Source organism: Phalangium opilio, unplaced genomic scaffold (assembly GCF_054372755.1).
Source record: "Phalangium opilio isolate 3A_F unplaced genomic scaffold, DU_Popi_V2 ptg000024l_1, whole genome shotgun sequence".
Lineage (NCBI taxonomy): Eukaryota > Metazoa > Arthropoda > Arachnida > Opiliones > Phalangiidae > Phalangium > Phalangium opilio.
This window is the reverse complement of record NW_028324155.1, coordinates 763,341-785,913: the sequence shown is the minus strand read 5'-3', so window position 1 is coordinate 785,913 and position 22,573 is coordinate 763,341. Positions and strand designations below refer to the sequence as shown.

The 22,573-nt window shown below is 38.3% G+C and overlaps 3 protein-coding genes and 2 long non-coding RNA genes across 6 annotated transcripts; 3 read left to right on the top strand and 2 right to left on the bottom strand.

Moving 5' to 3' along the window:
- Positions 1–2,054: 2,054 nt before the first annotated feature.
- On the top strand, positions 2,055–7,449 carry LOC149691997 (sphingomyelin phosphodiesterase 4). 2 transcript variants are annotated; one of them, XM_089867638.1, is made up of 15 exons: positions 2,055–2,253; positions 2,333–2,446; positions 2,609–2,830; positions 2,934–3,036; positions 3,557–3,734; positions 3,815–4,082; positions 4,156–4,307; positions 4,382–4,472; positions 4,551–4,657; positions 4,723–4,886; positions 4,969–5,141; positions 5,234–5,446; positions 5,517–5,747; positions 5,830–7,190; positions 7,253–7,449. In XM_089867638.1, the coding sequence occupies exons 1-14, from the start codon at positions 2,239–2,241 to the stop codon at positions 6,130–6,132; spliced, it is 2,334 nt and encodes a 777-aa protein (XP_089723764.1). In that variant the 5' UTR covers positions 2,055–2,238; the 3' UTR covers positions 6,133–7,190; positions 7,253–7,449. The 2 variants fall into 2 exon arrangements, with proteins under 2 accessions (XP_089723764.1, XP_089723763.1); XM_089867637.1 differs by having other exon boundaries at positions 2,055–2,265.
- Positions 7,261–7,583, top strand: LOC149691996 (UPF0729 protein GD16342-like). The gene is made up of 2 exons (XM_089867525.1): positions 7,261–7,449; positions 7,521–7,583. Exons 1-2 carry the CDS (start codon positions 7,261–7,263, stop codon positions 7,581–7,583), a joined length of 252 nt encoding a protein of 83 aa, XP_089723651.1.
- Positions 7,584–7,637: 54 nt separating this feature from the next.
- On the bottom strand, positions 7,638–8,257 carry LOC149691995 (uncharacterized). The gene is made up of 2 exons (XR_016382580.1): positions 7,966–8,257; positions 7,638–7,908 (listed from the first exon to the last, which is right to left on the bottom strand). It is a non-coding gene; the product is annotated as an uncharacterized LOC149691995 (long non-coding RNA).
- Positions 8,258–8,389: 132 nt separating this feature from the next.
- LOC149691994 (uncharacterized) lies at positions 8,390–21,937 on the top strand. Its single transcript, XM_089867615.1, has 5 exons — positions 8,390–8,530; positions 9,283–9,356; positions 14,153–19,019; positions 19,143–21,410; positions 21,615–21,937. The coding sequence occupies exons 3-5, from the start codon at positions 14,193–14,195 to the stop codon at positions 21,645–21,647; spliced, it is 7,128 nt and encodes a 2,375-aa protein (XP_089723741.1). The 5' UTR covers positions 8,390–8,530; positions 9,283–9,356; positions 14,153–14,192; the 3' UTR covers positions 21,648–21,937.
- On the bottom strand, positions 21,577–22,561 carry LOC149691993 (uncharacterized). The gene is made up of 2 exons (XR_016382592.1): positions 22,421–22,561; positions 21,577–22,359 (listed from the first exon to the last, which is right to left on the bottom strand). It is a non-coding gene; the product is annotated as an uncharacterized LOC149691993 (long non-coding RNA).
- Between the last annotated feature and the right edge of the window lie 12 nt (positions 22,562–22,573).

Below are 22,573 nucleotides of genomic sequence, written 5' to 3'. Positions count from 1 at the left end.
GGGGGGGAATTGCGCCTTTCATTTCGCCGTTTCGCGTTTTGGCGCCTGATTTTCTATCCACGCTTGTTTTATTCGGGGCCACCAACAAACACGCATAAAATTAAATTATGAATTAAAAATTTCAGGGGTAAAATATTTGTCCCTAGTTAATTTTAATTCTATTAAATATTTCGACACTATTTTAAACTATTTCTTAAATTTTAGATCACTTTACAACCCCAATTATAGTTAGCATATCTGCCTAAGTGGTGTAACCATCAGTTTAGACGTGGAGTGACGTAGGTGAAACGTCATAGATTTTCGTAAAGCGACATGTTGAGACGCAATGTCATAGAAAGTGTCGCACTTTGAGGATATATTTTCTAAGCTTATGTTGGGACTTAACAAAAAAAAATTGGTTTCTTGCAGCACCTTTGGCATATAAGAAGAAAGAAAAAAAACAAGTAGTTTTTCGTATGTAGAAACAGGCTAGGTTTCAAGCTTCCCTTTGGCATCAGGCTTAAAAATGATAAGAAGTCGGGCGTGTCAAAAATAGACGCTTGGCCACGCGTAAAAGCAAACGTGTAACGTGTAATGTCATTTTGGTGTCACTGGCGTCTCACTACTTGTCAGAAAAATAGCGCGAAATAAAAACTAACCGGCGTATCACTCTTAACGTCGGAATAACTAGGGAAAGGGAATTAAGGTGTGGCTAACTCATACTACACCGAATCCCAAAAGACCTAATACCTTAGCCTATTTCTATACCCGAGCACAGATGTTACCGCTAAAAAGTCCCATTCGCATTCACTTATTTTAGAAATAATGCTGCATTCAAATTGCATTACATTATTTTATTTCCTCAAACATTAGAGAACTTGAATGTTGAAATTTAAAGGATAACTAAGAAATGGAAAAAGGTCGGATGGGTCTCAAAATTCTCGTGAGAATGCATGGACCCCATGGACCCCCCAAGAGAATTTATAAAATTTAATTCATTGATTAGAAATAAAGCTAAGTAAGAAAATTACTTTAAGAGACGTTAAAGCAATGAGCGATTTTATTGGAGATCCTAAGATGGATGCATTATAGCGGGAAAAAGAGCGAATGCCCATCTGCGATTGTTTTTTCCTTTTCTACAGCTGACATATCACTTTAAGGAAAGGAAGTAAAGTGGTTACGGACTTTTTTATCTTTTCCTTCCTCTCGCTAGGGGTGATTAGTAACTTCTAACAGTAGATAATCTCTCTGTCGCCGTTGCAAATTGGTGAAATTGCTCTATACAGTAGTCTCTCTTTCTTCAATACGACTTGTATTTCTCTTGGACGACCATTTGGCCCAAATTAAATGTCTCTGGGCGGGCTGTTTCTCTCGATAAGCCCCGAGAATGTCGTATCAAAACAAAAGAAACTAACAGCTAGTTTTCAAATACTCCACTTATCTGTCACCCCGTTATTAATGGTCTCTAACAACTATACGGCCAACAGCAATCAGTTAAAGACGCTGTTAACACCCTCTCTTAACCAATGGACACTAAGTTCAAGACACACACACATATATATATACTTACACAATCAGCTATGCTCAAAATTAACGTAGATTTCATTTATGAACCGCTAATTCCTAAAGATTATATGCTCACTAGTGTTCAAAGTCCATACCAACCATATTTGGTTAATTCGATAAATGTACATAGATGGTGGAGTTGTAACAAACTTTTGAAAGGTATTTTGACAAAAATTTCGATATCATGGTTGAGATTTGCTCAAAGATAATCTCTAAGAAGGTGATATTTATTTTTAACTACACCGTTTATTAGAAAAAGATAATTTTCAAAAGATTCCGACATGAACATTAGTTCATACTGCACCGACGTAGTTATTAGTCAAAACTCAAAAGGCTGGAAAATTCGCGGGAAAATTGAATTTTCCATTGGAATTTCCCATGGAGCAAATTTATTGGAGTAAACTTAAATATTTCTTTAAATACATTACATTTCATATAGCACTCCCATAATACTACTCCATGGTATCACAACCTTATTTCCCGCCTTTTAAGAAGTACTTATATTTCTTGTCGTCTGCTACTATATATGCTAAAGTTGTTCTTTAGGATTGCATCGTAAATTACTTTAATTATATTAATAATGTTCCTAATTAATAATTCGTCGTGTTAGTAACTTATTACACGTTATAACTAATATTTAGTTCTCCTATTTGGTTTTATTTTGATAAGAAAAGGAGACATCTGTAACATAATATGCATCATCATACAGTTAGTCAGAATGTAAGATGAGTTTTCTAATTACTAATCACTCTTAACGACTTTGTTTTCTTTTAAAACGATTGTGTAGGAAATGTCAAACCAACCGAAATTGATTCAAGATAACATTTCAAACATACTAAACCGAAGTTTACCAGAGAGATGTGCTTTGTTAACTCGATATCTTCAAGAAGCCAGTCACAAGGTTGATTAAAATATACTTAGCAATAGAGTAGTGGCACTCCATGTTAACTACGCATAGAGTTTAATACAGTCAAAGGGAGGGTGGTGCCATTACTCTTAATTTCAGAGATAGAAAGAAACTAATAATACTCAGTCACTTTATGACGTTTGTACGACCATATAGGACCTCTACAACCTGTTTTCTTATATTGTTGAAAACATATTTGGCTTTGGAGCCAACCATGGTAGAGGATGGGGTTTGATGGAAATAGCTAGAACTCGGAATATATCCAACTTTATGTCCGTTATGGAGTTTCTCTCTCCTAGAGGACCCATGATAACTACAGCTTATAAACTAGTAGCAGATGGTAGAACTCAATATGAGTTTCCTGTTCATTGTTTACCTGTAAGACTCACTATAAAACAAATAAGGGGGGGTGGAAACTATAGAAATAGAAAATAGGGAGAGAAATACAGCTGAGAATTTGTATTATATATCATATTTTTAGACAAACACGCAACACTTACTTCAAGAAGGAAATATACCAGCTCTATACAACCATAAAATCCCTTATAGTGGCCCTGGAAGAATGGCTTCTAATATCACCCTTAGTATCCTTGATTCTTATTGAAATTAAATTAATTGGCCATATGTCTAATCAGCGCCACTAGCGGATGGTCTGAGAACTACTCCCATAGAGTCTAGGTATATTTAAGAGGGTTTGCAGAATCATAGCCAGGTGGCTCGAACGCCGCGCCATCTGACGGAAATTCTGTAAACCCGCTTAAATATACCTAGACTCTATGGGAGTAGTTCTCAGACCATCCGCTAGTGGCGCTGATTAGACATGGCCAATTAGCCTTATTCCTGATCAGCGCCACCTACCCATAGCGGCGACTTTGAGAACTACTATAAGCAGCAAGCCAACCAGATGTCGCTAAAATCTGGTGACGTCATTTTTGGTAAGACCCCGAGAGTGCCCGTCAGTGACGTCACCAGATTTTAGCGACTTCTGATTGGCTTGCCGATTACAGTAGTTTTCAAAGTCGCCGCTATGGGTAGGTGGCGCTGATCAGGAATAAGGCTAATTAAGGCAAAATTAATTTATATTTCCCTTAACTATAATTTTAGATCCTTTTGAGTACTACTTTTTTCATTTTGCCTACTTAGTAGTCAACCCTTCCTACTCTAAAGGGGCCGTTTTTCCAACCACAATGTCGGATTCTCTATATCCTTGCCTCTTAGATCAATATTTCAATTATTTCTTGCCTCTCAGTAACACTTCTTTGACATTTTCAAATGCATATGGGTATTTATATTGTTATTACAAAATTCTGTAAACAACTTTGAACTTGAACTTGAAGTAACTCGTAGTTTAAATTTAAATAGGAATTCCAATGTTAATTCTTATGGACAACAAATAGACAGGTCTCAAGGCATAAGAAGTCTCTCGAACAAATCATTTCTTCCTTCCATTTATTCCACTGAAAAGAGAAATTACGCGGATTTTCAATCAGTAGAAGGATTCTCTAATGGCTCAGAATTTTTACAAGAAGAGATATGGAGATCCCAAGTCTTGATTCTCATTTTGGCCGAGTTTTGGCTCAATTTGAGCAGTGATGATTCTCCTAATATAATTTTTAGTCCAATTATTCAAGTAGGACAAATTTCTACAGTTGAGGACTTTATAGTTATAGTTATAGTTCCTTCATTCTTTTGGCTTATCCTAGGAGTCATTTGTCCCAAGCCACTGTCAAATGCAGTTGGTTCGTCATTTTGTCAAATACTTGCATAGTTTCACCAACAGTGCTGTTAAATCTGATGAGAAAATCATCTCAAATCTTTCCTTTGAAGCGAACAATCCTTGGAATGAGTTTAAGAAGTATTGAATTGAAGTCTTAAACTTTCCCTGTTAATACTATTTTTCCTACAATATTATTCTCTTCAACTATTAAGGAATGTTGTCTCTCGATCCATTCAGAAGAAACTTTACACGTTTTTAAAGTTATCTTTCTCAAGATGGCCATTAGATTCCACATTTAGATTGGTATATTATATTCTGTGTTTTTTTTTTTTAATTAAACATGTAAAATTAATTTATTTCACATTATCTTTATGACTATAGCCATTAGAAACATGGCTTAGTTACATTCAACCTTGGAGGTATGAAAAATCAGACCAGGATCTTGAAACTGGACCTGATTCTGATGCTAAACCTGTAGATGCCAAATGGTATATAACTATTTTAAGAAATATATACTTCTAGTTCTTCAATAAAATGTAAATTTTCTCTTTAGGGAAAAGTTTATTGCGGAAAATTTATTATTCTACTCTGTAATTTTCCAAAAAATATTGCCATGCTTCTTTCGATTGGATTTAATTAATCCAAGACAATCTTACTTATTGTTTCGAGTTGCAAAGGTTTTCTCTTTGTCTAATTTGAGACAAATGATATTGGAAGGTATCTTTGATCTCTTTTTTATACCTTTTAATTAAAGCCCATACTTTAGTAATCACTAATCAATTCACTTTCTTTATTTTAGTTGAAAACCAACTTCAAGAACCCGATCTCTCACAATTAAACACCTCGATTTTATTTCAATCCACCATTTCACATTCTAATAACATTCATAGTCAAGTTCGGCAAAAGATTTACGAACTTGAAGGCACAGGGTACAATTATGAACCTATTTTTGGAGCAAAAGTTAGAGCTCAAGTGAGTATCTATTCTAATTATTTAACTATAAGCTTAGCTTATATTTTTAAATATAATAATTATTAATTAAAAGTTTGACAATATTATTTCAGGTTTTGAAACTTTTAACTGTCATAAATGAAGCCAAAGTTAAAGTTGATGCCAAAGTCAATGAAATAAGTCAAATTCGTAAAAGCTGGTGGACTACTTTTATGGATATCTTTTCATCTAGTGAATACGATACCAGGGATGTCTCTCTGCAAGATATGCGGAAAGTTGAAGCTCATTTGAATAGTTCAGCTACTCAGTTGTGTGCCATGTTCAAAGTAATTATGTTATTATACTTTTTAGACTTTGTTTTTAATCATTTTTGTGTTTAATTTAATAATTTTTCAGCTTTCTATGCCAACTATTGAAGAAAACGCTGCCCAAAGAGAATCAGATTCTTTTCAAGATTCAAATTGGTCAAGATCATTTTCAGCCTCACCTTCCAGAGTGCCTAAAGAAAGAATTTCCTACCATCTTGTAAAATATCAAGGCAATCCCGACCTGCAACCAATTAGAACATTTGAAGTGGCCTTTTTGGTCAGACTGTTGTACCGTTTATCAACGCAACTTAATGATAAAGTAAACCTTTAATTAACTTTTTGAAGTCTGGGATAAGGATCTTAATTATTATATTTAATCTTATCTTATCTTATCTTTACAGTTCAAAGATGAGTTCATTACATTTTACAACAGACCAGATTTTCTTGGAAAGATCTCTAGACAAATATTGTCTGAACCTCTTGTTTGTCGAAAAAGTGATCATGATGAATCATTAATGACCCTTCCTCCTAGAATTAGTTTGCGTATATTGGCTCATAGACAACTGCTGTTTTATTTATTCATTTTTTATACATTGTCAATTGTCTTGGGCTACGGAAACATTCAGTTTTTTACATTTTTACTCTTTATTTTTGTTTGTTTTGTAACCTTGCGCGCTTTGTTTTGCAGTAATAATGTGATTTAAATGGATTGTAACGTGATTAATTCGTCATTTGAAATAAATATTTTTTTAAAAGTCTATTAAGAAGTCACGTTTCGTAAAATTTTCAAATAAACCGCCTTTAATTTAACCATAAGTCTATTATGTAAGGTCCCCATAAGTATGAGTCCCCAATTAGGTCTTATACTACCGGCATTGTACTCGTATTAACATTTTGAAAATTTGGCGGGTACGATAAAAGCGCCATCTATGATTCCTAGGCTGTTTGGCTATACCGGAAGTTAGGATAGGACTTTCAACTTTTTCACGGCGGCGGGTACCGTTTGCATTGCTGTTATTTGGTAAAATCATGTCACATACTTTAAATATAATGGCGGAGACAAATAAAAGCGGTCATTGTCATCTTTAAGTGGAGGATTAAGTTAAGTTACAAGATGAAAAAAAGCTACACTTTCAGTTAACTGACTGAAGTAATGGATCTGGCTTAACTTCAGATTGAACATCTTTAACGGTGTTAAGAAGATAATCTAATAGTAACACTAAATACTTTTCGTGTAAATTGTTTTCTACTAACCTTGAATACATTCTACCTCTTTATGTGTTAATTAAATGCACTTCTTCATTTAAATACTACTTGAGTTTAGGCTAATACCTCCCAGCTCCATTCCTGGCCGCCGCCATTTTTAAACCTGCCTACGATTCAATCTTTAAGACTAAGACATGCGCAATACGAAATTCGATTACGTCAGCTCCGCTTTGTGGTACCTCCAGAGTCCGACAGGGGGCGATGAAATTTCCTTACCTGCTTCCTTCATTAGGGGCATTTGCTCGTGACTTAAACATACTTTGTTTCTGACTTATGGGGACCTTACATAATAGACTTATGATTTAACCGATAGAAGGCAGCACTAAACCCGACTGAACTGAACTTTGACCTCTTGTGAAATCGGAATTCGGAAATATCCAGTCGCTAAGCCTAATCCTAATCACAGTGACGAGAGGTTTTGACTTTTGAGTGACCAAAATTATATACATTCCAACCTAAGAGTTTACAATTAAACGAAATTTAATTATTATTAAAAGTAATAAGATCCATAATATAAACTTGTTTAAATGTGAAGTTAATTTTATTCTGATCATTTAGGCTAAATCATGGTTTGTATTCCGTGCATTGTTGCACCTTTGTTGCTTTGGATATGGTACAAATTTATTCAGCCTTTAGCCTTAAAAATTTGGAACCCTTGGGAAACAAAGAAACCAATTACAGACGCGGATAATAGCGAAGTACCTGAAAAGAAAGAAGCTGCAAAGTGTCCAATATCTAGTTTTAATAAAGCTGAAGTAAGTATATTATATAATCAACCTTCCAACAATGATGATCATGGAATTTACGTATTTATTGTCTTGTATAGAACAAACCAACAAATAAAACTGTGGAACAAACTAGTGGTGAAGAAGTTAAAAAAGATTTGTAAAAATAACGTGTATGCTTGTATTTTAATTGCAAAGAAAAATAATTGTATATAAGATTTATTTATAATAAAAATTCATCAAAAATGTTTTGGGAATTATTTATTTTACATATCAGAATAGTCTGAATTATTATTGATATTAGGAGCTGGTGGAGGGTTTAATCCTCTTTGTAAATTATAAAACACTACAGTAGAGTCTTCATCAACCATGGCAATTGTTAAGGAATCACAATTAAAGATTTTAAAATAATTTTGAAGCTTTTGGCATTCCGTTTTTTCATGAGGTAACATTGGAATAATGAGGCTTTCAAAGTCTTCTTTAGTTGGCCTACCTTTCAAATAGGCAATGTTATCTTTTTCATTGCAATGCTCTTTCAGTTCATACCAATTTTTGTTTAGAGTTAAGTACTGGTATATTTGGGAAGATAAAGAGTGATGGGCTTTATCATTGCACATTATTAAGACAAAAACTGTAACCCAGAGGGAAACGACACTAGAATATCTAGAAATTTTGATTATAACTGTCTTATTTCAAATCTTGACAGTGAAAGCATGGAGGAAGGCGAGATGGTGATGACCTTCGTCTTAAGTCAGTCGTAACTTGCTCTTCCGTAATTACTAGTTTTGTGCATCTTTCAAGAGCATAAGTACCTAAACTGAGCAAGGCCCCACTGTAGTTTCTCTGCTTAAGATGGACTGGAAATAAATGCCAATTCTATATGAAGAATTTTGAGAAAATAATCAATTTCTCAAAATTCTTATGGACAGCCCTGGCCTGAATAGCAGTGACGCCACACCAGAGAGGAGGGGGGGTACCAGTCTGTCTAGGCCGTGGCCCGTGGGCCGTCTACTAGCAGACGATTCAGAACATTCGCGTTACCGCGTAAAAGTCCATCCGTAGTTGTTGTTGCGTCTTCAACGCTTGCAAATGCAAAGATATCATCATAATGGTAAGTTTAATTAAAAAACTAAGGATAAAGAAAAACTTCTAAGAATATGGTGTGTTTTTTGGAGTTCGAAAGTAGCAAACCAAAAATGTTACGATAATGTTTACTAAAGTCTCAAGCCGAGGCTTAAAAAAATTTAAAAAATAATTCGTTGTCGCATAGTAATTGTTTTAAATACTATTAGAAAATTAGTTTCAATAGTAGAATTATTAGCCTTAAATCGTTAAATAAATCGGAATAGCAATCCAAAATTTGTAAAAGGGGGGAGAACCCCCAAGCTACGCTGCTACCCTCCCTCATTTTCAGTTTTAGTTTAGTTCCAGTTTGGTTATCAATCTCCCGCCTTTACGTCGTCCATCCCATAGCGTCTAGCCTAGCTTAGAGCATGGTTAGAGTTAGAGTTAGAGTTTGAGTTTAGGCGTAGGAAGAGGAGATTGGTGAGACTCATTGGATTAGCTATGCATAATATCATTTTAAGGAGCTATTAAGTTTTCAATGAATGACCTCATTTAAGACTTGTTTGAAAAAAAAATTTAATTAGATAAAAAGGGCGGTTGCAAGGTGAAGAAAAGTCACATATAAAAACAAGTTTTCTAATTTGATTTTTTTTCTGGATTTTGACTGCAAATATTACCCCTTTAATATTTATCATGATTTTAAGCTTTTTTTTTTGAGTAAGCGTTTAATGAAAACATACTAGGCTCTTAGATAATTATATAAATTATAATTGGAACTATTGTTTTTTTTTTTTTCAGTGACATTGTAACTGCAGAAACGAAAAATTTTAAAACAATTATGATAGAAATCTGTTGCAGTTTTTATTGGATCGGTAAGTTCAAAAATGTCAATTTTTTTCAAATTTAATGAAGAGGGTATTGGTGAAGGGAGGTTTAGGGTGGGGTTTCCTTTTTTACAAAAGCCTTAAGGGTATTTTAACACCCCCCCCCCCCGCCGTGTTGCTAGACCATTAGGATGTCGATAGAGAAGCGCTAGCAATAGCAGCTCCGTTTGAATCAGTACTTGGTTGTCCTAACAACGCTGCACTGAAATAAAAACCGAGAAAGGGGGGGGGATTACGGCCAGCTACATACTTAATTTCGACTCCCTGCTCTAATCGAGAAAACCTTAATGCATCCAGTAATATAAATTTAGCGACTCTACTCACACATAGAACCAGTTTTATTTGTTGGGGGGATGTAACGGTTCTTACTACTCTGTTAAAATCCAACACTAATGCACATATTATTTATTTTTGGTGAAACGAAACGCTTGTTTTCAACTATTGATTTCTTTATGTAAGCCCTGTCCACACATATTTGGCCACTATTATATTTTATTTAAAAAAAAAATGTTTCTTTCTCCTTCATATCCATTATATCTAACTATAAACATTCAACTCCGTACTTACCCTTGGTTCCCAATTATCTTCAACCAGCTTATTGTTAGACCCCCACCATAATAGGGAAATGTCGTAGGACCCCTACAGGTAGCGTGAGTTTGAAAAGAAACTTTCCCTTGCCAATTTTGTGGTCTTTAGCTTAGATTCTTCCATAGATAGTGATGAAGGGCCGGTAGATAAGATAAGGCCCTTCTTGATAATAACCCATACCCTCCCGTATCCCGTAATGTTAAAAAAATCACAGTTATTCGCTAAATAGATTATTTAGTGGTATATGGGAGAATATAACCCCTGTCCCCTATCTACAACGGACTGAAAAGCTTGTCGTTATGTTCGATTCAGATCACATCACACTCAGTTCCAAACCTTAGTTAGATTTTCTCAAAAATTACTGTCAACTCCGAAGCGCAGTTAAGAAAAAAAGGGGGGGGGGGTTCTAGCCCCTTGTGGGCACCTGTTCCCAGAGGTTGCCATTCGAATAGCATCTAGCCTTCATCGCGCTAATTCCGTTCCCCCAAAACCTGTTTTAACGTTTTCCATTCCTCCCAGTCCCATAACAGAAAATAAAATAGTTTATTACAAATCTTAGAAGCTTTAGGCCTGTCTAAACTTCTATAAATAGCAAAACCTAGAAACGTTTGATTTTCTTTTAACAAAAGCGTAAGGGCGGTGAAGACCCTCCCCCTCAGGAAAGCCATAAAATCGAATTGACAAGTGCACGTGCAGGACAATAACTCCCGATTCCATCTTAAGACCCGAGTGGGCCAGTCCACCGACCTTCTAGTGACCCACGAGCCTGTTTAGGGCCGTTTAGAGGCATGCAGGCGTGGAAAATTCGTGTAATTCTTGGAAGTGGGGGGGGGGATGGAACTTGTAATTTCATTGTCCGTTAACCTTGGGAGTTCGGACCCCCTGCAAAATTCTTTCTTGTAAACAATTTGACAATGGTCCGATTTTAAGTCGCCCGAGACTACTAGCAGTAGCAAGCGCTGAGAGATCCTTCTTTATTTGTCATACCTGTCCCAAGCCAAGCAGTGTTGAAAATGTTTGAGTATATATCGAATCCCTTATCTTCTGACTTTGATCGCTTCATAGAGGGTATAAAGAAAAGGGAGAGAAGGTAACTGGTTGGCAAGGCGGGGGACGATTTTGCTTTAGAAGTAGCTCTGTTGTCAGCAGAGAGAATTTAGAAGGGGAGTGGAAAGGGTGGTTTGGAATGTAGCGCAACGTCGTCTGCTAAACGTTATCTGGGCAGGTCGATTTCCGGTATGATGCGTTTGTAATAGATAGATTTTAGAACACGTGACCGGAAACTCGCCTACCCCAAAAAGCTCAACGCGACATCTTGTTTGGGCGTCATCACGTTTAATAGAGTAAAAGGGGGGGGGCCTTCCACTCCCCTTCTAAATTCTCTCTGTTGTCAGTCTGTTCCTAGCTGTAGTTGCTTACAGTTGTGTTTTTTTTTTCCTAATCGTAAAACATGGATGAATTTTTACTTTTCAACAATTTGAATCGGCGTCTAATTTGTTCCCACGTAAAATTAAATCCTCTAGCTTCCATTTCTAACTGCAGTCTTTTAAAAACATCCTTATTCCTATGTTTTTTCTCATCCAGTGCTTCGAGTATATTTAACTCTCCAATTAGGGAAATCAGGGTTAAAGATTCTTTATCGTTCCAACTTGCAGTTTTAATGATTTCTGACTCATTATTTTTTTCCCTTCATAATTTTCGACAACATCCCAAAATTGAAAACCCCCCAAAAAACTGAAAAAACCACAAAAAAACAGAAAAACCACAAAATAATGAACAAAGTTTGCCTAAAGTACGAAAATGGAAAAATCCCAGAGGGACAACTTGTTTCTTTAGGGAAAGCGCGTTTGTTGTTACATGAATACGGAAAGGCGATTTAACCATAGAAACTATAAACCCCAAGGAGTGGCGGGTCCCCCGCTCTACAAGCGCAAATAATGATGTTGCTCCTAAATTGGTACATGAGAGCTTCCAGCCCGTTTAATTTTGCTTAGCGGAAGTCGCCTTGTACCAGGAAAAACCGGAATAACGGGCAACAAGTTGAGGCATTCCTTCCACTCCTTGGGGTTATAGTCTCTATGATTTAACCCTCAGTAAAGGCGCTTTTAGAGCTAAAACCACTTGTCCGAGGTAGTTTTAGTTAACGCGCTTTATCTCGGGGAAGTTTTTCTTAAAGCGCCCTTGCGGGTGGTACATGAGGGCGGGTTGAAACCGGCTTTCAAATTCCCATGTAACCGCGCTTATTATATGGGTTTAAGATTTACGAAAGGCATTTCCTCTTTGGCATTTCTGTGTAGCTGCGATAAGTCGCGGAAAAGAGGAAGCAACTAGAAGTCGGAAAAGAGCCACTGGAAGTTGATAGTTAAACGTCCCAAGTTAGAACTCTCTAGACCAACGTTTTGCTTCTCTTTTTATACCCTTCTTGATATGGCGAATCTTTCGTTTATTATTTGTCAACAAATTTATAGATTTCTATCTTATCTTATCTTAAAAATACGTTCCGAAGTACAAGTACTATTTCACAAAAATGTTAATTCGAGAAATCATTCTATTGACATCTATATTTTAAGTATTTCGAAATAACATACCAAACTGTTTGGGCTATACCAGGGTAGGAAAATTACCAAGACAATATAAATTTTCCTGACATTTCACGCCTAATTTCAAAATCCCTGACCTTTACGAGATTTCCGTGTACTGACAGTGTTTCAAGTTAAGTTGACGGCTAGTTGTTAGGGGGTAATGGGTACTATTCTATTTCAAGCCGAAACTTTCCCTCTTTTAAAGAAAATAAAAAACTTTCAAACGACCTTTGCCCTTCAAAGAAACTCTTATCTTGATGGACAATCATACAAAATCCGAAATTCCACCGTTAAAATTGGACACTAAATCCCAAATGGGAACAAACATGTCATTCAAGCTGGGTCAAAAACTTTTTTCTCTGAACTAAGAAATGTCCTTCACCTCTGGAATATTTTTCTTTGTCCAGAATAATGACACGTGCGTGTTTTTTTATTGTTGGGGAATAAACTGTATAGGCTTGTGTTCCTAGAAGAGAACCTTAGCGTTTGCTGCTGACTCAGCATTCTAGTAAACACTTGAGGCAGGTTGGGCTGAACTGATTTCTGACAGGCTGCTCTCAGTTTCGCGGAACAGGGTGCAATATCATAAATTTAGATTAGATTAGATTAGATTAGATACTGTTTTTCTAAGCACATCAATGTTAATATAAATTTATGCACCGTTCAGAAAGGGTGTGCACATTATTGCTCTTTTGAAACTAGTTGGTAAGTTATGACCCCTTTTTTTAAGACCTTGTGAACGTTTAAAAATTTGAAACACTGGTATCCCGATAAACGCATTCCTCTGAAGTATTTTTACAATCAAAATAGATAGTGGCAGAAGTGGTATGATACTAGAAGTATTGAGCTAACCAAATTCTTCACTCGGCATTAGTGAAAAGACTTGATAAAACACAAACGGTTGGCCCTCTAGTGGCGGTTTCAGAATTTTTCCCTCCAAAACGTGAGACGCTCGCGGTGGTAGACGGCCGAACTAGATTCAAGGAGCCGGGTCCGTGTTCTGCGGCTTTAGGTTGAGGGGAAGGGGGTAGGAAATGTTTTTGGAACTCGACCAATTTTTCTCTCTCTAGTTTTAGCGCGTGGGAAGCGGCATAAAATCCTCAAATTTGTTCACTAGTGCCAGGATCTATTACCAATGCTAGAGCCCTTCACTTCTAGTCTCATACCACTTCTGATAGTGGTTATATAGTTTTCACTTAGGGGGTAAGAGAAAATCTCTCCCCGCTCTCTCTGCTTTAACTCTCGTATTAAATGAATGTCGAAATAAGTACCACGTGCTCTAGACGATTAGATCGAACTTTGGCCTTGAAATAAATATTAACAAAATGGGTTTTATATTGGATTTGGAGATTGGATTGCTTTGATGGGTAAAAATTGTTTTACGATGATTGGAAAGTCGGCTGGCTCTCGTGTGTCCTCGCGGAGTTTGAACTCGTAACGCAATCCATATAGTGGAAGTGTATAGACGAGTGTAGAGTATTTTAATAAATAAATATCGGGTAATTTATCAGCGTTAAATATCTTTTTTTGTTTGCGTTCAAAGTTGATTTCAGTTCTAGTTACTTCGATAATGAAATTGACTAAAATGAAATAAATATTGTATTAACTTCACAGCCTGGTTGAAAACCCAAATTCAGCTTGGTTTTTTTGAAATATGGAAACAAGAATATGGCCATACGTCGGAAATATGAATTATCGATATTTTAGCAAAAAGGAAGAGAACTACGGCATTCGACGGCAAATATTTTACGGGGAAAATGAAAACCAAATGCCAGATTATTATAGAGGAAGAGACCATAGTAATCTTATAAGTATAACGCCGACTACTTTTCAAGAATCTCATCAAAACTACAATAATTTCGCGCCATTGCGGGTGGAAGTCGAAAACCCAGTTGAAAGAAGTTACTGCCGTCGTACACCCCCTTCGCCTTTTAGAAACAGAGAAGCTTGCTGGAACCCCACCAGATTCGACACTATTGAATACCACCACGGAACTGAAGGTTTTAAAGAATATCGTAGAGGTGAATCGACGTACAACGGAGCGAGAAAAGCACCCACTGAAGATAAACCACCCCCTGGTTCTCGTGTGAAAGCTAATAGAGAGGAAGAAGAAATGAACGGGAGGCTGAGAGCTTTACAGGGAGGACAGCACCGCCCTATATCACCCAATCCCGGAACGTCGTGCAGGGATAGAAACGGGAGAGAGTCTTTCTCCTCGTCAGAACTTCACACTCGCTACACGAGATCGAAACGTTACAGGCACCGTTCAAGGTCCCGATCTCCCTCGCCGCCGGGAAGACGCTCCCACTCTCGCAATAGAAGCCGAAGATCGTACGAAGACGATCCCAATTACGTTCCCGCATCTGTAAGCTGTGTCAATTGGTACGACTATGATGGATGGAGGAAAAGTGAGAGAGCTCCGAAACTAATCTACGACCTGCGTAGGTCCAGGTCTTCTAGCGCGTCAGAGAGACGCGAAATCGTCTCACATTCCGAAGTGGACGCTACTAAGAAGATAATAAGTCCTCCGCAAAGGGCAGCTAGTCCAAGTTTAGAAGATCTGTCGTCGGACAGTATCGAAATTAATGGCGAAGAAAACTTACCCCAAGAAAAAGAAAAGGACATCACCATCCCTAGTTCCGAGGACGAACTTACTGGTCCTCAAAAACTAGAACGAATTATTCGAGAATCGAAATTAAAGGAAGTGGTTATTAAAGTCAAACGATGGCAAGAAAAATGCGCTTTCTCCAACGAAAATTTAGCGCCCGAGAGCCTGGATTGTCAGGAAATAAATAATTTGTCCCACGCGCTTGACCCTCTCGACGACAGCGCGTCATCCGACGGAATTCGACTCATCCTCGACTCAGATTCGGAAGACGAAGACCTTTCCTCTACTTCAACAGTGCCTTACGATTCAGTTCGCTTAGGAGTCGAAAACGAATTTGATTCGGTTAGTTCCAGTAGTGGGGATGTTTCCGTCATTGCTGAGTTTGATTACTTGCGAGATATAAATGAGAATGACAATAGCGAAAGAGTGGGTTCGCGCCGAAATTCAGAAGCACTCGATGCGAGATCAATTGGTGGCTTTGGCTATTCCATCTTATCAAGTCGTATATATCAAGCCCCACCGAAATTAAACCACTTGCCAGAATTTCACAGCGGACTAACGAATTCGCGGATCAATTTTTATGGTTTTATATGTCGCCATCTTGCCAAACTAATTTGGGCGGAACGAATGTTTCTTCCTTCCGCCTTCGATATACTGCCTAACATCGCTCTATCAAGGTCGTTCAACACAATCACCCAAAAATTATACGTTTCTCCCATCGTTACTCTAGTCATCGCATCCACTAGACACTCATTTCCGAAGCAACCTACCAGGCTAAGAAAATTAATCAAAGAAAAAACGAAGAAAAAGAACAAAACTTCCAACAAGGAAGCCTCGCGTAAAATTTGGGAACGAGGTATTGAAGCGCGCGAAAGTTCTAAGAAATTGGCCGTCGATCGTACTACGCATTATCCAAATACGAATTACACTTGGCACTGCGAATTGAGCGATAGGGGGATGCCCGAGAAGAAGAAGAATGCTCAATTACAGAGGAAGACAAGCGTAGACTCGTTAAATGACAAGAAAACCTCGAACAATTCGCAATTCCATAAGGCGATTCCTGAGAAAAAGAAAAATGCACAATTACAAAGGAAGACAAGCGTCAACTCGTTAAATGACGAGGAAGCCTCGAACAATTCGCCCATCCATCATGATGACTTTCCTCTACCAGAGACGCTCATTAACACTACCGTCAAGACAATAAAGCCAAATCGTAGACCACCGGCTAGTTCAATTAGCCGTCAGTTTTCGTTAGAAGATGGAAATATTAAAAGACCATCACGCCGAGGCTCTAACCCAGAACAGAGACGAGAAATTCAAAACGCACCTGCCACCACGAAGTTGGTTATCAACCTTAACGCGGGCACTTCGAAAACCGTCACACCGAGCAGTCCATCTGACTCGTCCGAGGTCGGGACCCGCTTGTTTGACCCTACGGAAATTTTAAAACCGGAAGAGCTAGCCTCTAGTCGATCTTTGAACGCTGAAGAATTGAGGAAATCGAGGCACGAAAGCTTTAAAAAATCTTCCAACAAAACCGTTCCTTCTAAGCAGAAAGCGGTGAAAAGAACTAAGAGTACTTCATCCGAAGAAAAGAAAGATAACGAGGATGGCCTGAAGTGCAAGAAGATGTCGAGAAAAGATTCAAAATTGCCGCTTAATGACGGAAATGTTCAAGAGAAACAAAGGTCTAACAAGCGAGTAAATGACGCGAAAAACCCTAACGATACGAAGAAGTCAGATTGCGCTAAAAAAAGGCGAAAGAGTCAAGAAACGACAGTGGAAAACGTTGTGACCCCAAGCGCTTCCAAGGCTGTGATTTCGGAAAAATATTCTTGTAGAAACGAAAAGAGAAATAGTACGGACGTTTCGTTAGAAATTCCAAAATCGCGTAAGATTTCGAAACAATCGAACAAAGGCTTAACTCCTTCCGACAGCAGGATAGAAGGTCTTAATCCTGAGAAATGTCAGTTATACATAAGCCGCAAAACTACTTCACCTGATCGGCATTCCTACTTTCTAAATCCTCCCATTAACGTTCGAAGTAAAATGCCAGAATCATTGCCATGGAAATTAGTCAAAATAGACCCAGTTCCACGAACGTGGTACGCGAATTTGAGGTTAAAGTCAACTACATCGATCAATAAGCAATCGAATGTTTGCCATTCAACAACTTCCGCTGCTCCTCGAGATGTAAATCAGACCCAAGAAACCACCCGAACTTCAGTTAACGAAAATATTATCCCACCCTGCAGTTCCGAAGAAACTCGAGAATTGTCAAATACGCCAATGAACAAACCATATCACGACATTGAAAAAATACATATTTCACCTCCTAGTACAAAACTTAGTGTACCGTTGCCGATTGATCGTGAAACTCTACTTACAAGCAACACGATGGAAAGTGAATCGGAAAATAGTTGTGAAAATGTATCTTCAACAAAACCACTTGCCTCTCTACCTTATTCTATTCCACCACTATCACCCATCGAATTACATTCATCAAATGATTCCACAAATGAAGTCGAAGTTTCTTCGGAATTGGTAACCAGCAATGATTTTTCACAATCAGATATGCCCGAATTCAATCCTATAATAGTCTGCGTAACTTCCGGCTTTGAAGCTGATTCGACAACTGAATTCGAGAGCGCCGAAGCCCCGAACGGAATAGAATTCGAAAGAGCCGAATCAATGAACGAAATAAAATTCGAAAAAGCCGAATCAATGAATGAAACAGATATCGAAAGCGCCGAAGCATCGAACGAAACAGAATTCGAAAGCGCCGTAGCATCGAACGAAACAGAATTCGAAAGCGCCAAAGCACCGAACAAAACGGAATTCGAAAGCGCCAAAGCACCAAACGAAACGGAATTCGAAAGCGCCACAGCACCAAACGAAACGGAATTCGTAAGCGCCAAAACACCAAACGAAACGGAATTCGAAACCGCCAAAGCACCAAACGAAACGGAATTCGAAAGCGCCAAAGCACCAAACGAAACGGAATTCGAAAGCGCCAAAGCACCAAACGAAACAGAATTCGAAATCTCCAAAGCACCGAACGAAACGGAACTCGAAAAGATTCGGAAAACTCTGGCCGAATACAGAGAAAATTTGAGAAAATTAGAAGAAGCGTTCAAACATTTGCTGTCTCAATCTCCCACGGATTATGGTGTGATAAACGCCAGGACGAAGCGATTACAAGCAATGCGTGACCTAGTCTCGGTCACGGAACAAGAAATGGAAAAACTAACCGCCAACGAAGCCATTGAGCAAGGAATTGAAAATTTAGCTTTCAGTGCAGCCATTCAACAAGAAATTGAAAGTCAAACCGAAGCCGCTAAAGCAGTGAGTCGAGAAGAAATGGCGAATAGAGCCGCTGTTGCTCAAGAAGAAGCGCTCAATCGAGCTGTTGTTGCTCAAAACGAAAAGCTCAATCGAGCTGTTATTGCTCAAAATGAAATGGAAAGTAAAACTTCTGTATTAAAAGAACTATTGGAAAGTCGAGCTGATGTTGCTGCGAAATTAATGCCAATACATCAAGAAGCGGAAAATCAAGCCGTTTTTATCCAACAGGAAATCGCCAAGTTTGTCGAGTTCTCGATAAAAAGTACCGCCTTTTTTGAAGGAATTGAACCTTCAAAGATTTCTTCCATGGACCCTGAAATTTTGCTAGAGTTACGAAGGGAGTTAGAACGAGTGAAAGAGAAGTCAGAGGAGATAAGCAAAAGCTTCGCAAATTTAGACTTCCCTGAGAAAAAGGAAAATTTGAATACGTTACGGTTAATATTCCACATCGCGTCTGTGCGAATACCGCTCATCGACGACGTTCTTAAAAAACCGCTCATCGACGACGTTCTTAAAAAACCGGAATTGGTAAGATTGACTCTTTAATAATAATAATAATAGTAATAATAATAATAATAATAATAATAATCTAGGCTTTGTCTATTATTTATTATCTTTGTATTATTTCTAATCGATCGTCGTATCTTGCAGATCAAAAATGACCCCGAGGACGAGGACGACGATTGCCAATTTCTTTGTGACATTAAAAAGGAGGTTGCCGAAAAAAAACCTCCTCGTCGAAAACCCTCTGAGAAAGAAGTGTTAAAAAATCTAGAAACAGCTATAGCAGCTCTAGCAGACCTTATAAGACCTGACGAAAGTCATCATGATATATTTTTTAAAATGGCAAGCGTAGCTTTAAATATGCGCAGAGGTATTGGTACTGCCAAGAACACAGTTCCTACAACTGATCCAGAGATCCCGCCGCCAGTTATTGAAAATAGAAATAATCCATTACCAAGTATCGCGTCTTCTTCAATCGCCAATGAACATCGAAATATAGCGCGTTCTGTTTCCGAGCCGCGGGCCGTTATAAATCCAGGACAACCTTATAACAATGCTATGGCGAATAATCGCTATCTTCCGTCATCAGTCGCTACAAATGTTATAATGGAATCGACTCCATCAGCTACGAAACTTCCCGACCAAAGTGTGCCTTACGTTATGGCGCGCGAAAAAGGTTGTGCAATATCTCATCCCCAAATACTCGTAAATAAATCAACGACGAATCATTCTAATTTATGTAACTTTAACGATGCTAGCTTGAGCGCTAATAATAATAGTCAATGCCCCATATCGCCTTTGGAAGAATCGAACTATCAACGACAGTTAACTCAATTCGTGAATCCGTCGTCACACGCTATTTCTATGATGCACCAATCGGAAGTTGACTCTAACATTCGCTCACAATCGGTAGCATCCGTCGCTTTCGACGCGCATTATACTGGACAATCGAACTGTAACGACGCGACGCAGCAGCCTAATGGTCCTATAATGCAAATGCAACATATGATCAATCGTTCGACTCGAGAAAACCCCGCGCTTCACCACTCGAATGGCAGGCAACTCACCAACCATGATACTCGTGCCACCGAGGTCCGAATGTCAAGTAGCTGTTTACAGACAAATACTGATCCAAATAGGCAACCAACTCTTCAGTACCCCTCTTGCCAACAGTCGGAAACATACATAACTTCGCATATGTGTTTGCAAACGAATCACAATGCAATTCAACAACATTACAATCAAGTTCACTCTACTCAAAGCCTTTCGCAAAGTGCAACGCATTCACACCCTGTCAATCACGGTCAACCTACTCAATCTAATATGCAAACACCAATGCCCCAACACCACCCTGTTAGTCAAGGACAGCTTACGCAGCCACATTCAATAACTCCAATGCCTTCACACACAGTCAATCGAGGCCATCCTACTCAAATAAATCCCGCATCTTCGATGTTTCGTCACCTTGTCAGCCAAGGTCAATCTGACCAACGGCATTCACACATTGTCTGTCAAAGTCAACCTACTCCACGACATTCACAAACCCCAATGCCAATGCACTTTGCGAATCAAAATATGCCTAACTTACAGTCAAGGAGCAGGCAAACCATTTTACAAGAAGTGGTTACTTCAATGCCACCACCGCCACCCCCATACACTCGCGTGCGCACTTCCACAACCGTAATACCTCCGAGCCATGCCAGTAATACTTACCAGAGAACCATGCCACCAAACCCAGCAGCATATGCTTATGTCTCGCCTAATCCACGAGCTACCCCACAAATGCCAGATTACCGAGCTACCCCACAAATGCCAGATTACCGAGCTACCCCACAAATGCCTGATCACCGAGCTACCCAACAAATGCCTGATCACCGAGCTACCCAACAAATGCCTGATCACCGAGCTACCCAACAAATGCCTGATCACCGAGCTACCCAACAAATGCCTGATCACCGAGCTACCCAACAAATGCCTGATCACCGAGCTACCCAACAAATGCCAGATTACCGAGCTACCCCACAAATGCCAGATTACCGAGCTACCCCACAAATGCCAGATTACCGAGCTACCCCACAAATGCCTGATCACCGAGCTACCCAACAAATGCCAGATTACCGAGCTACCCAACAAATGCCAGATTACCGAGCTACCCCACAAATGCCAGATCACCGAACTACCCCACCACAAGTGCCTGATCACAGAGCTACCCCGCAAGTGCCTGATTACCGAGCTACCCTACAAATGCCTGATCATCGAGCTACCCTACAAGTGCCTGATTACCGAGCTACGCCACAAGTGTCCAATCATGTGGCCAATCAAAACGTCGCTCATGGCGCTGCTAATAATTACCAGGAGAACGCACCAGGATCACATGGTAGTCCTTTCCCCACTGGATTATTGCCTTGGCATCATGTAAGGAAATTCACTGTAGAGACAAATTATTGATGTCACATTACAAGCGTTTCGAACGCATTTTTTGACTTACCTTAAAATATCTTTAAATGTGGCATCATTCATTTATTTATTTATTTATTTATTTATTTATGAGTTGAATCCTAACTCGTAGTGCATTTCGCAGTTATTTCTATTGTTTAATTTTATTTTATTTTATTTTAGCCTCAGCCAAAAAGTCATTCGTCACAAAAGTAACTTCGAAGATTTCATTATTCATTAACCTTTTTTCTTTCGAACTTTTGAAGTGTATATACAAGTTGAGTATACAAATTTCTTTGACGAAAGTCAATTGCCATTTTTTTCTTAATTAAAGTATTAGTTTGTAACAGTTTAGCTTTTTAATATTTGCCAAATTTTTTTTTTTTTAAACACTTGTCAAATGTAAAAACTTAATTTTATAAGTGACCATTATTTGTGTTTTGTTATATACGAGAGAGCTCCGTAACAAGAAAGATTACGAGCAATAAAAGCTTTTTTTAATGAAATCTATCGTTATAAATAAATCTCAGGTGCGCGAGTACAAACATTATAGAACCGGGTGGGTAACCCGTATTTCTATGGCCTCTCAACCACTTCCCCTCTTTTCTGCTTACGTGAACATAGTACTTTTCAACGAGGTTGGACATTAGAATGAATATGATACCGACACTTTTTAATATTAACCAATTTTTAGTTAATGAATTTAAACATACATTATTTCGTCACAAAATCATGATCATTTCGAGTATTTTTTCCCGGTGCTTACTTACGTATTTCAATTAAATATTGACACCATCTCGTCGCAATGTCCTTCCTCTCGGTCTTCAGCTACAGGTTTACCTGTACGACTACAAAGGTAGGTAGGAAACAACCTTGCTATTCTATTGGTCGCTGATGGTTTCTTTTGTATACATTCGGCCTGGTTCGCCTGGAGGGAATAAAAAACACGCGGAAAACTTTGGGGTTTTATTAATTTTCGATAATCTTACTTTTGCCGTATGAAATTTGAGAAAGTGTATTTTGATATCGCGGTTTAGTAATATGATAAATCGAAGATTATCTTTAATTTAGTATAATTTATTAAAAGAGGATTATTAACGCCTTGTCCGAAACTTTGTTGGGAACTTATTTCATAGGAAACT